At 37.2% G+C, this 14598-nt stretch overlaps 1 protein-coding gene across 1 annotated transcript; it reads left to right on the top strand.

The window, feature by feature from the left end:
- Nucleotides 1–10166: 10166 nt before the first annotated feature.
- LOC107772551 (uncharacterized) lies at nt 10167–14447 on the top strand. The gene is made up of 5 exons (XM_075249124.1): nt 10167–10727; nt 11220–12032; nt 12278–12547; nt 12748–12858; nt 13673–14447. Exons 1-5 carry the CDS (start codon nt 10440–10442, stop codon nt 14138–14140), a joined length of 1950 nt encoding a protein of 649 aa, XP_075105225.1. The 5' UTR covers nt 10167–10439; the 3' UTR covers nt 14141–14447.
- Nucleotides 14448–14598: the final 151 nt, after the last annotated feature.

Raw genomic sequence — 14598 nt, 5'->3', positions numbered from 1 at the left:
ATTATGACAAAATTCAAACGGTATTCACCTGACCGCTGACTCTTTTTTTTCAAATTATAATAAAACTTGGTGTTGCAAAACACGGCCCTTCAGCGTCTCGGGGACAAAGCTTTTTAAGGCTGTGTGGGTCCATATCTCAAAATGGCCCAAAGGCGGCTGTTTATGCCAAGTCAGCCTTCTGGCGTCCCTTTCGGGAACATTCGGCTATTTATGACAAACAACATCTCCTGACTTAGTTATGACTCTTTTATTGTTTTTCGAAAATAGGAAACCCAATACTGCAAACACGGCCTGTCAACGTCTCGGGGACGAAGATTTTTAAGGCTGTGTGGGCCAATTGGACCAAATCCAAAACATGACCCAAAAGGTGGCTGTTTATGCAAAGTCAGCCTTCCGGCGTCCCTTTCGGGAACATTCGGCTATGTCTTGATAAAACAGCGTCACCCGACTTATTTATGACAAAATTAAAATTTGACATATATATATTTTTATTTTATTATTATTTATTTGTGTTTTTTTTTTGGCTTTTTAGCAAAAGGTGGGGTTGGACCCGATGAGGGTTGCCTACGTATCTCACATTCGGTGAGAATCAAACCCGCGTAGTTCGGGCAAATAAGAATAAGTAGGCAAATAATAATAAGCAGATGAACTAACTTTTTTTTTTTGAATTTTCGTTTAAAAGAACTACTTTAAAAGAAACAAGGAAATATTACTTTTTGATTGATTTTCTTTTTAAAAGAAAGACTAATATTTTTTGAATTTTCGTTTTTTTTTATTCTAAAGAAAAGAAGAAAATATTTTTCGGAATTTTACCTTTAATATAAGAAATGCTCCTAAAATGTTTTTTTTTGAATTTTGAATTTTCTTTTCAATTTCTGAAAAAGAATCAAAATATTTTCGGATTTGTTTTTTTATTTTATTTTATATTATATTATTTTTTGAAAACAATTAGAAAGACTTCCTAGAGAAGCCAATAATGGAGAAAATATTTTTGGATTATTTTAATTTTGTCATTTTCATAAACAAATAAATAACACATATTTTAAAAACAAGACTCTTTTTTTCATTTTTATGGCAAGACAAACAATTTTCTTTTCTATTAATGCTTTTTTTTTAATAAAACAAACTAATAAGACATATATTTTTTATTTTATATTCTCAAAATTTCGGCAGAGTTTCGACACTACTTGGACATTTGTTTTTTTTTTTCTTTCTAAAAATAAGTAGTTATATCTCTACACTGCCATTTCCTCATCTTTTCACGATTTTCTAATTTGTGGAAAATGATGACAACATACAAAATCTTTTGAATTTTCATGCCTTGTTTTTATATATATACATATATATTTTATTTTTTATATTTATTATATTTTCAAAAATGTGGCATGAGGGACATAGGGAATTTCAAGACTTCTTGGATTCCGCAAATGTTCCCCATGTGCTTTTCCCCAAAATGAAGCGTGGGGGACATAGGGAATTCCAAGGCTCCTTGGATTCCACAAATGTTCCCTAGGTGCTTTTCCCAAAAATGAAGCGTGGGGGACATAGGGAATTTCAAAGCTCCTTGAATTCCACAAATGTTCCCCATACTTTGATTAAAATAAAACCATGCTGGAAATGACCAAATGACACATTCGCCCTTGACTAAATACAACATGTAGCACATAGGATGCCAAAAGCTGGTCTATTATTTTCAGGTTGCTTGTCCTAGACGGACCCAACCCCTGTGTTGAGTCCCCTAAGTCAAATGCACATGATGCAAATAAACGTTCCTACTAGGGATCCGACATGTGGCTTTGTTATACTAGGTTCAGACCTGGGTGTTTGTTCTAGACCTGGCTTACCCGAGCGGACAGCTCGAGCCGAGGGGGCAGCGTACCGGGAATACAGAAGCTTCACCGGCTTAGCAACTTGTCCGAACCTCGTTCTAAATTGGGATTTGACACTATACAGAAAAGAAGTCGTACGAAGTACACCCTTCTTCATGATTTAGAAGACTCAGAAAGGATATGGGTTTCGGCACAGTTTATATACAGTTCAAATAATATCAAAGCGGTAAAAGCAGCATTTAACACATTAGGCTCAAACATGTAAAAATCAGATAATAGATAAAGCCAAATAATAACAATTATTTTAAGCTCGAATTCTTAACCCTGAACCAGTGGTTCTGGGTCAATCCCCAGCAGAGTCGCCAGAGCTGTCACACCTCCTTTTTCCGCACCCGAGGGGCGCGAGGGAGTTTTTTCCAATTAAAGGACAATCGAAACGAGATTTGTTTATTTATTTCAGAGTCGCCACTTGGGAGATTTAGGGTGTCCCAAGTCACCAATTTTAATCCCGAATCGAGGAAAAGAATGACTCCATATTACAGTCTGCATACCAGAAATCCGGATAAGGAATTCTGTTAACCCGGGAGAAGGTGTTAGGCATTCCCGAGTTCCGTGGTTCTAGCACGGTCGCTCAACTGTTATATTCGGCTTATTTATCTGATTTTAAATACAATTGTGAACCATGTGCAAATTTTATCTTTTACCGCTTTATTATCATTATTTTAAGGAATGTGAACATCGCTTAAAACATGTCTTTGGACTGCGTCACATGAAATGCACCCACAATCCGGAACATATTTTATTTGACGTTTTGGTATTTGGATTTGGGTCGCATGAAATGCACACCCAAATTTAAGAAAGTAGATTATTAAACACGCGCCTAAAGAGACTATCGTGTTATTATTTTGGGAAGGCCACGAAATTCGCTAAGCGGCCCTCCTGAATTCTAAGTAATTTTAAAACAAGTATTTACTGAGGGCCCCGCAATTTGCATTTTTTGTTTGTCGAGGCTCGTCCCATTTATTATTTTAAAAATGAATTTGCAACGTCATGGAAATGCATCTCAGACCACGTCACAGTCAATGTACCCGTGATTAGAGACACATTTCGATTTCGTTGAGATTTGGATTTGGGTCACATAAATGTGCACCCGAGTTTAGGGAGATAACATCATTAAAGGCGCGCCTAAAGCAACTAGCGCATTATTATTTTTGGGGTAGGGCCGTGAGATTTGCTAAACGACCCATCCCGGAATCTAAATATTTCATACATATATTTTGTGAGGGCTTCGCAATCTGTACATTTTTATTTGGCGAAGCTAGTCTCGTTTTCTATTTATTTATTTATTTTTTTTCCTCTTTTTTTTTTAGAAAAAGGACAAGACTAAAATAACTACGTTTTTCGCTACTTCATGAGATCATGGGTTATAAATTGAACTCATTTGATGAAGTGGTTTTTTTTTCTGCGGAATTAAAATTGCTACTAAAATTTTAACATTACTACCACATGTATAAACAACTATTAAGACAAACTAAGTAATTAACACCTTTCAGAATAGGAAATCCGATATTCAACAAATCCGATACACAAACAGTGCATAGGAAATCCATATCATTTCATTCCATTTAAGCAAATATAACAAGTTTGGAAATGGGTATGCACCTGTTTGAAGCAAGAACAACAACCAAACTGTCCCGACAACTATCGGAAACCTCTCCAATGACGGAACGACGGAACCTCGACGTCAAGCTCAACGTAACGGACCTCGACGAACCAAAGTCGACCTCGACGGAAAACAGAACACTCGGCCAAGCAGGATCGCAGCAAACCACAGCTGCTCGCGAAAGATGAAACAACGTCGACAACAGTAAGGTCGACGCGAGGGGGGCTGCTGACGGGCGTTTGAACGGCGTCGACGCGAGGAGGATGTCGTTTGAGCAGTTGACGGAGTGGTGCGACTGGGTTTTCGTCGTGAGGGTGACGGGTTGGGGTTTTGTTAGGTTTTGGTGAGGAAGAAGAAATGTGAGCAGCTGATGGGTGGTTTAGTTGACGAGGAGGGTGAGGTTGATTATGGCGATGCAGCAGCACGTCGGCTTGGGTGGAGCTGGAGCTTGCAGCGGGCGGCAATGGAGGTTGACGACGGGCCTGTTTGGTTCTCTGTTTGGCGCTGGTGCTGGGTCGTGGATGCGGGTGGTTTCAGGCGATGGAGGAGGCTGGTAGGAGGAGGGTGGTTGCCGGTCGCGGTGGTTTGCCTGGAGGTTTTGGGGTCGGGCTTGGTTAGGTTTTGTTGGTTTTTACAGTAGGGTTTGTTAGGTTTTTTCAAAGGAGGAAGACGGAGGAACAGTACCCTCTTCCCAAAAATTTTCAAAAGTCCCCCTTGTCAAATGTGTTAGTCCGTGTATTTGACATGGCTTTGCCCAGAAAAATGAGCCCACGCGTGGTGGGGTTCAAGGCATATGTTCCCCACGCGTGGTGGGGTTCCCCACGTGTCCTGGACACGGTTTATTATGGGCTAGGTCCGAAAATTAGGCCTAAAACCGGGTAGTTTGAACCCGAATATTATTCTTTTGCCCGGACCCGAGAAATAGGAACACGTTGCTTAACTAGTCCTATGTAAGCAAAATAACTACAAAAAATAAGACTAGTATTTAACAAAACTATATCTTTTTTAAATATTTTTAAGGATTTAAAATAGCTACAAAATATTAATAAAACTATTTTTGTAATTTTCGTAAATATTAAGATAAAATATGAAGTACTATTTTTGTATTTTTTTCAAAGTTAAAATGACTATAAAATATTAATAAAACTATTTTTTTGTAATTTTCGTAAATATTAAGATAAAATATGAAGTAATATTTTTTTTGTATTTTTTCAAAGTTAAAATAACTATAAAATATTAATAAAACTATTTTTTTGTAATTTTCGTTTTTTAATAAAGACAAAAATATGAAATAATATTTTTTGTATTAAAACGACTTCAAAACATTAATAGAATTATATATATTTTTTTGTAATTTTCGAATTTATATAAAGTACCAAAATAAAGTACAATTTTTTTTTATTTTTCAAGTTTATGAGAAATACATAAAATAAAATTATATATATATTTTTGTGATTTTCTTTTTTGCAACGAAATAAAGTAAAAATAGTTAAAATAGCTATACTAGACCCAATTTCACATATTCACGCTAAAAATGTGAAAATTCTCGGGGAGGGTCAAAAATCACGTGCTTACAATGACGAAGTTTCTCTCAGAGAAGTTTGTTTGGCTTTGTACAACTATGAACAAAGAAAGCGAGAAAAACAGAAGGGCGGAGAAGGAGAAGCACTGTTTGTGAGGGGTCGTCCTCAAAATCAAACGAGGACAAAGAAGGGAAGATCCAAGTCAAGATCCAGACCCAGCAAAGATGAATGTGCCTTTTGTCGAGAAAAAAGGCACTGGAAGAAAGACTATCCGAAGTTGAAGAATAAGGCCAAATATAATAATGGAAAGGCCATTATGGATTCAAATGTAGCTGATTGTGATGATTCAGACTTCTCATTAGTTACAACAGGGTCATCAACATCACCAGACATATGGTTGATGGACTCGGCTTGTAGCTATCATATGTGTCCCAACAGGGACTGGTTCATGGATTTTCAAGAAGGAGAATATGGAATCATTCACACAACGGATAACAGCCCTCTTACCTCATATGGGATTGGTTCAATACGATTAAGGAACCACGATGGAATGATCATAACATTAACAGATGTTCGATATGTACCAGACTTGAAGAAGAATCTCATCTCTGTGGGAGCCCTAGAATCAAAAGGGTTCAAAATCATTGCAGAAAATGGAGTGATGAGAGTATGCTCAGGTGCACTAGTGGTAATGAAGGCTAATTGGAAGAATAATAATATGTACTGCTATTGTGGTAGTACAGTTATTGGGACAGCGATAGTGACATCCAGTGACGACAAAGAAACAGAAGCAACTAGGCTATGGCACATGCGCTTGGGACATGCTGGAGGAAAATCCTTGAAAACTCTATCAGATCAAGGATTGTTAAAGAGAGTCAAGGCTTGCAACTTAGAGTTTTGCGAGCATTGTGTTAAAGGGAAACAGACAAGGGTTAAATTTGGTACAGCGATCCATAATACTAAAAGCATTTTGGATTATGTACACTCTGATGTTTGGGGTCCTTCCAAAACACCTTCATTGGGTGGGAAGCACTATTTTGTAACCTTTGTTGATGATTTTTCCCGAAGAGTATGGGTGTATACAATGAAGAGCAAAAATGAAGTGATGGGAATTTTTCTCAAATGGAAGACGATGGTGGAGAATCGAACAGGCAAGAGGATCAAGTGTATTCGCACAGACAATGGAGGTGAATACAAAAATGATCATTTCAATAAGGTCTGTCAAAATGATGGCATCATCCGACACTTCACTGTCAGACATACACCACAACAGAATGGAGTGGCAGAACGTATGAACCGGACCTTGCTGGAGAATGTACGGTGTATGTTGTCCAATGCTGGCTTGGGCAAAGAATTTTGGGCTGAGGCAGTTACATATGCATGTCACCTCATTAATCGCTTACCATCTGTTGTTGTTGATGGCAAGACACCATTTGAAAAATGGTATGGAAAGCCTACTGTAGATTATGACTCTTTGCACGTGTTTGGCTCAACTGCATATTATCATGTGACAGAGTCAAAATTGGATCCAAGGGCAAAAAAGGCTATTTTTATGGGAATTACTTCTGGAGTCAAAGGATATCGCTTATGGTGTCCTATGACAAAGAAAGTAATATTCAGCAGAGATGTTACCTTTGATGAATCTGTTATGGTAAATAAGGTAACAGAAGATACCAAACAAAATAAAGGTGCTTCTAAGCAGGTGGAGTTTGAGGGAAAATTTATTTTTCCTACACAAGAAGCAGAGGAGGAAACAAATGAAGATTACCCTCTGGAAGGAGAGCCAGTAGAGGAGATTCCAACTCAGGAACCTCAACAACAACTTGAATCAATAGCAACCAGCAGGCCAAAAAGAACAATAACGAAACCTGTTCGTCTCATAGAAACGGTTGCTTGTGCAACTTCAATTGTAGCTGAAGATGTTCCTACCACTTATAAAGACGCAGTCCAAAGTTCAGAAGAAGATAAGTGGAGGATTGCCATGAATGATGAAATACAGTCCCTTCATCAGAATCATACATGGAGATTGGTTAATCTCCCGAAGGGAAAGAAAGCAATTGGGTGCAAATGGGTATTTGCAAAGAAGGAAGGATTTCCTAACCAAGTAGATGTTCACTACAAAGCAAGATTGATGGCCAAAGGATATGCTTAAAAGGAGGGAATTGATTACAATGAAGTGTTTTCTTCAGTTGTAAAATATTCCTCCATTAGAATTATGTTGGCTTTGGTAGCACAATTGGATTTGGAACTAGTTCAGATGGATGTAAAAAATGCATTTTTACATGGAAACTTGGAGGAGGAAATCTACATGACTCAGCCAGAAGGATTCAAAGTTGCTGGAAAAGAAAATATGGTATGCAAACTTGAAAAATCGTTGTACGGATTGAAACAATCTTCTAGACAATGGTACAAGCGATTTGACGAGTTTATGTTGCGGCAAGGGTACAAGAGAAGCAAATACGATCATTGTGTGTATTTGCGCAAGCTTAAAAATGGTTCCTTTGTATATCTTCTCTTATATGTTGATGATATGCTGATAGCTTCCAAGAATTCGGAAGAAATTGATAAGTTGAAGATTCAACTGAAGAAGGAGTTCGAGATGAAGGATTTGGGTGAGGCAAAGAAAATTCTTAGCATGGAGATAATAAGAGATAGACGTTCAAAGAAACTCTGTTTATCTCAGAAAGAATATTTGAAGAGAGTACTGCAACGTTTTGGCATAGATGAGAAGACTAAGCTGGTTAGTACTCCACTTGCTCCCCATTTTAAGCTAAGTACTATTATGTCGCCAAAGGATGAAACTGAACGAGAGTATATGTCAAAGGTACCATACGCAAATGTTGTTGGTAGCTTGATGTATGCAATGGTCTGTACGAGACCTGACATTTCACAAGTTGTTGGAGTTATTAGCAGATATATGCATAATCCAGGAAAGGAGCATTGGCAAGCTGTGAAGTGGATTCTACGGTATATTCATAATACTGTAGATGTTGGGTTAGTTTTTGAGCAGGAAGACAATCAGTCTGTAGTTGGATATTGTAACTCAGATTTTGCGGGTGATCTAGACAAACGAAGATCAACTACTGGTTATGTGTTTACTTTTGCAAAGGCACCAGTTAATTGGAAGTCTACTTTGCAGTCAACAGTTGCTTTATCCACAACAGAGGCAGAGTACATGGCTATTACAGAGGCTGTGAAAGAGGCAATTTGGGTTCAAGGATTGCTAAAGGAGCTTGGTGTTGAACAAAAAGGTATCACAATTTTTTGTGATAGTCAAAGTGCTATTCAATTAGCGAAGAACCAAGTTTATCATGCAATGACGAAGCACATTGATGTTCGGTATCATTTCGTACGAGAAATCATAGAAGAAGGTGGAGTCACGGTAAAGAAAATTCATACTACGGAGAATCCTGCTGATATGCTGATAAAGGTGGTGACTGCGGTCAAGTTTCAACATTGTTTGGATTTGATCAACATTGTTGAAAACTGAAGATTGAAGATGAAGACACATCAAAATTTGTTATTGAGAGAAAATTGAAGATGTGGAATTTTGCCAAGGTGGAGATTTGTTAAGTTTGGCAAATATTTTTGTCCCACATCGGTGGGAAAAGAAGAGTTGGGGGGTTTTCCCCTATAAAAGAAGGCTTAATGTTTAGGATTTAAACACACCTCTCATTTGCCTTCTTATCTTCTTAAAACGTTTGTATCTTCTCTCTTTAGTATTATTTCACTTGTATTTTGGAGTGGAATAAAATATTGGTTGTGTCCGAGGAGTAGGCAAAATTAGCCGAACCTCGTAAATTCTGGTGTTCCTTTTATTGTTGTTTTATTGTCTTATTTATTATTTGGTGGCTGTCATAATTTTTGGTATAGTAGTTGTGACTTATTCACACTATATACATTTGGCTTCCGCAACAGTAACGACACGACCACACCAAATCGGTCGTTACATAAAGTGGCACATTTCGTCGTTATGTAACGACGGATTTAATGATACGATACAATAAAATTTAAGTAACAATCAAAACAAACATCGTATTTAATATAACAATACGATACAATACAATGGGTAACAACCATCCAAACAAGCTGTTATTGATTACTTAGGTTGTGGCATTACCTATCCGAACCAAATTAGCACTTCTCTGATCAGGTTAGGTCTCTCCAGTTGAGTTGGGCGTCGTTTTATTTTTATGTATATGCTATACGTTGGCTCCTCTTACTTACTTACTTTATTTATTTATTTATTATATTTGACGTTTTTAGTAAAATTCTTAGCTTCACCGATAACAATTCAAAAAATATATAAAATACGCAATAAATATTGTTATTACTAAATAGGCATTCACATGCTCCCGTCGTCTCATATTAACAGTCGTGGTTACTAAAAATAATTGTTTCAAATTATTTATCATTTTAGAAGTTCAAGACAAAATTAATTATTTTTTTTCCTTTTTTTACCTTTAGTAATAATTATTCCTTGATGGAGATAACACATAAATAAAATAAATATTCAATGATGAGAGATTATATCTTAAGACACAAATAAGGGTAAAGTAGTCCAATTTTTTTCCTAATTAATATTTCTTAAGGGACGTGTAAGCGAGAAACACAACACATAATATATTAATATGGGGAGAAATTCAAAAATAGCCAGATTTACAAGTGGTCATTCAAAAATAGCCACAGTTTCAAAAGTAATCGAAATTTAACCACTTTTCATGTAAAGATAAATCTTAACGAAAATACTGTTCAAAATCCGAAAAATACTCAAGTATATTATACTGGATTTCCAGCATAAGTATATTGAAACTCCAACATATTATAATGGAGTTCCAGCAGCATAATATACTGGGGTTCCAGTAAAATATACCGGTCCAGCATAATATACTGGAAGTTCATACACATGTGCTCCAATCTCCAGTATATTATGGTGGAACTTTCCGCGTGTTGGAGTTACAATATAATTTGCTAGAAGTTCATACACAGGTGCACCGATCTCCACTATATGATACTGTACCGGTCCCTATTACACTAAAATAGTGACTATTTGTCAATAACTTTACAAACGCTTGCTAGTTTTGAATGACCAGTTCGAAAACTGGCTAACTCGTGAGTGAGTATTAATTTATCACTTAACCGTTATAAATTATGGTATGATTTGGTGTAAATTAACTTTTCTCTCTCTTTTCTAGTTTCACTAGATTCTCATTACTGTGCAAAACGTCATCTCCGAAACCCGAGCTTCGATGACCCGAATATTTTCCAGAAAAAAAACCTAATCTTTTTTCTATGGCAATATCATCTTTTTAGAAAATTGAAAAAGAAAAATCAGTCACTGCAGTGAATTAGGATTATAATTCGATCCTAGAGCTATTACTACTGAAGAATTTATGAGTTTTCGATCATCTGAAAGAGTACAAAATGGAAATTATCAGTGAGAGAAAAAGAACCCGATCTCAAGCGGCTGCTATTCTAGTGGAGCTAAAATCCATCAATGTTCAGCCCAAAAAAGGATCCAAAGTATATGAAAAAGATGGTGTGAAAAATTCTGGAAAAAGGAAGCGTCGAAAGGGTAGTAATGTCAGGAGAAAAAAGAAAGGAAAACATGTACAAGTTGACTCTGATGAAGACTATGTGTTTGATAAAAGTCCCAAAAGGAGAAAGCTGGATTATGGACACAAGGGGAAGAGTTCCAGCTCGGATTTGAAGGTACTTTCCAGTTTTCTTTCGTTTTTTTATTACTCTTTCTGCTCCATTGTTATGTGATGTTGTTTGAATGGACATGGAGTCAGAGGCATTTGTACAACCTATAAGTTAATTATGTCGTTAGGTAGAATGAGAAATTTAAAGTTAAATTATTTCTAAATATAAAAAGTCATTCTTTGTGGGACACACTAAAAATGAAAGAGTGTGGCATGAATTGGGATAGGGGCAGTAATATATAATTTATCTTATGTATATATAGCTCTATGTCTATGCATATACATAGTATATGATGTATATGTTTAGTAAACTGTATGTATATATTGTACTAGCATTTGATGTGTATATGTACGGTATGTTATGTGTATTACAGTGTATATGATGTGTGCGTGAGTATAGTAGATGATGTAGAAATGGTATATCTGTACTTTTTGATTGTACAATATATTTGACAACTTTCTGGTGTATTAACAGTATAGTTGTGTCATTGTTATGTAGACTTGGGATTTTTATGTTCAACCGAGAAAGCATTTCACAGCAAGAATTGGGGCACACACTAATGTAGATGTTGTTAAATTGTTGAATGCGAAGTTGGATGATAGGCAGATTCAGATGTTCAGAGAAACATGCTTCGGGCATTTTCTTGATTTGCCTGATGTATTGGTTCAGCCTCAATTGATACACTCGCTATTGCTGAGGGAGGTGGTTCACGAGAGAGAGGATGAGTTGTGTATTTCAGTGAATGATGTCAGGCTGCGTTTTGGGCTTGTTGAGTTTGGTATTATCACCGGGTTAAAGTGTACGGGTGTTGCTGATGTGTGCCTTGATTTCGATGGAACGAATCGGTTGTTTGATACGTACTTTTCTGAACTTTGCAGTGTACCTAAGCAATCCTTAATTGACTGCTTCCTTAACAAGAGATGGAAATCCGATGAGGATGCAGTCAACATTGCTATCCTATATTTCATACACACATTCTTGTTCTCCACTCTGAATCATAAATATATCACGAGGCATGACTTTGGGCTCGTTGAGAGCGGTGCATATCAAACGTACCCTTGGGGAAAAGTTGTCTTTAAAGCCACACTGAAGTCTATTAAGGGTAGGTTGCTTGGGAAGCCCTCGATGTACAGGCTTCGTGGATTACCATTGGCATTCCAATGTTGGTTTTACGAGTGCTGCCCTTATGTTAATAAGAAGATTGCTTTCCGGGTTGATGACAAAGTGCCCCGCATACTTAGTTGGGAAGTTACAAAGAAGCCAAACCTCAAGGAGTTGTCGAATGGGATTTTCATGCAGAAGCGGGATCAGGTAACTGGGAAGCACCGTCATTTTTGTATAGTGTGTTAACATATACACTTGATATTCCATTAACATACACACTAATGTAGGATATATTTTGCACTTTAAAAGTGTATATTTATGGTATTATTATAGTATATTATATTGTAACATGTTGCTATACATGTAAAACCATTACTATACCATCTTACACCATTATTAATTATGAATCGACGAACGTTTATTCTCTTCTCATGCTAATGTTTTTTATGTAGTTGATGCTGAGGAATATTTCTCCAACAACATTTGAGCAAACAACACTGAATTTGCCTGAATCATTTGAAAATGAAAGGGATAATGAGGTGGCATCTGGAGATGGTGCTGAAGTTCATCTTAGTGATGATGACTTTAGCGGTCCGCCGCCTCAAACAAGTAGGAAGCAGCCTAAAACCAAACCTGATCATCCCTTGAACAATGATGACTGTAGCACCGAGTTAAAAAGACTGAGTGATGGACAGTTGGAGTTGAAAAGTGAGATTCAGATGGTACGACCACTTGTCTTTTTGTTTCTTTGAGCCGAGGGTCTTTCGGAAACAGCCTCTCTACTCCTTCAGGGTAGGGGTAAGGTCTGCGTACATACTACCCTCCCCAGACCCCATTAGTGGGATTTTACTGGGTTGTTGTTGTTGTTATGAATTTTCCCTATCTAAATAATTTGAACTTTGTTTTTTTTCCCTTTCACTAGCTCAACAAGGAGGTTGCATCACTCAAGGACTGCATGGTAGCATCCTTTGCAGATGCTTTTAAAGCCATCAAGTCTCTGTCGAAGAAACAAAGAGAAAAGACTGCTTCCGAGGTAATGCACAAAGTAGGGGTTCATTTGAATTTTTTTTGGTAAATAATTTTTTATTAATTACCAAGTAATCTTTGTACAGCTCAAACAAAACAAAAAAACAAGCACTAAAGCTGGGCATCATCTCTATCACTACTATACCCCTAAACAACAACAACATCATAAAGCATTTACTAGGCTAACTAAGGGTAAAAATTTAAGCGTTCCAGTTTTTTAGCCAATCGAGCCCACATAGAACCTCTGCAGAATATCTCTTGAATAATTTGTCTGATAACTTGCTCCTCTTGCCTTTGCTTATTCTGAAATATCCTCATGTTTCGCTCTTGCCATATATGATATACACATCCAGCTATAGCCATTCTGGATACCTCTGCTCTAGCGCTCCTACCCCTCTCATTTACTTCCGTCCATGCCATTTCATGCTGCCAGTTCATAGCCTTTCTTGTCAAAACTTGCCATTGTAATAATCTGTTCCATATTCCACTTGAGTACACACAGCTGAAAAATAAATGGTCAATAGTCTCATTAGCAACATTACACAGAGGACACACCAGTGTATCAGTCACACCCCAGCTAGCCAGCCTTTCCCTTGTGCTTAGTCCCCCTATGAGCTGCCAGGTTAAGCATAAAAATCCATCTTGGTGCACCATAGTTATTACAAATCAACTTTCTCCATGGAACTTTTTGATGGACTCCCCTCATCTTCTGGTATATAGCTTTGATAGAGAAAGACCTCATCCTTTCTAGCTCACTTGTCTGTGCTATTTCAGTATATACCTGAAAATAATGATGTTCTTTCATTTCTCATTTTGAACAGCTTGATGGAGAAAATGGCCACCATGAAAGACACGGCGAAAGCGATTCTAGTGACTTTAGTAATAGTGAAGACAATGGTTGTCAAGGTCAAGAGCATGGCAAGGACTCTATGGGTGACAAGGACAATAGTGAGAAAGGGAACGAAGTAGCTTTGGGCGATGCTGAGGGTCGGGAGACAGTTAGAGATCCTGTGGTGGAGGGTGAAAGGATGGATGTATCTGTGTCTCAGATTCTTCCAGATACATGTGAGGTGTCAGATCACATTACACTGGAACAAAGTCATCTGACACCAGTTCTTGAGTCACCATATGTGAACCAAGACGACACTGGTGTTGAAGGTTCTTCCGAGAAGTCCATTTTAAAAGGACAGAACCCTTTAGAGAGCAAAATTTTTGATGATGTTGATTATAGTTTGTTGTCTGAGTTTGATAAGTGGGTTGACGAAGGGATGAAGAAAGAAAGCAAGTAAGATGACTGTTTCAGTGTTTGCTATCTATGAAGCATCGAGAGGGAGGAATGAGACCGGTTCTGTTTAGCAGTTTTACATCGAGCAAATAGCATTTCGTGTTAAGCTCAAACGTCTTCCCAAATTCTGCGTTTTCCTTTGTCCCTATCCCGACAAAGGGTCTGCCAATTTTAAGGTTTAGAAACAAGAGACTAAATTCATTTGTGAATAAAGTGCAGTTTAGATTGTAGTTTTTATTTTCTCTGCATACCTTAAGCCTTGTAATATTGCTTCTTATACATTGCAATTGAGAAAGCTTTGTTTTCTTTTATATTTTTCCATCATATGTGCCTTCATATTTCAACAAAAATGATTTATAAAAAAAAAAAAAACAAAGAGGGAAGGATTGGATATCTGCATTTTCTAGTTTCTAAAGGTGGACGGATGCTTCTGAACTTTGATTACTTAATTCTATTATCATA

The sequence above is a fragment of the Nicotiana tabacum genome, chromosome 3 (genome assembly GCF_000715075.1).
Source record: "Nicotiana tabacum cultivar K326 chromosome 3, ASM71507v2, whole genome shotgun sequence".
NCBI classification, from domain to species: Eukaryota; Viridiplantae; Streptophyta; class Magnoliopsida; order Solanales; family Solanaceae; genus Nicotiana; species Nicotiana tabacum.
The sequence above is the reverse complement of the archived record's forward strand: the minus strand, read 5'-3'. Positions and strand labels throughout refer to the sequence as shown.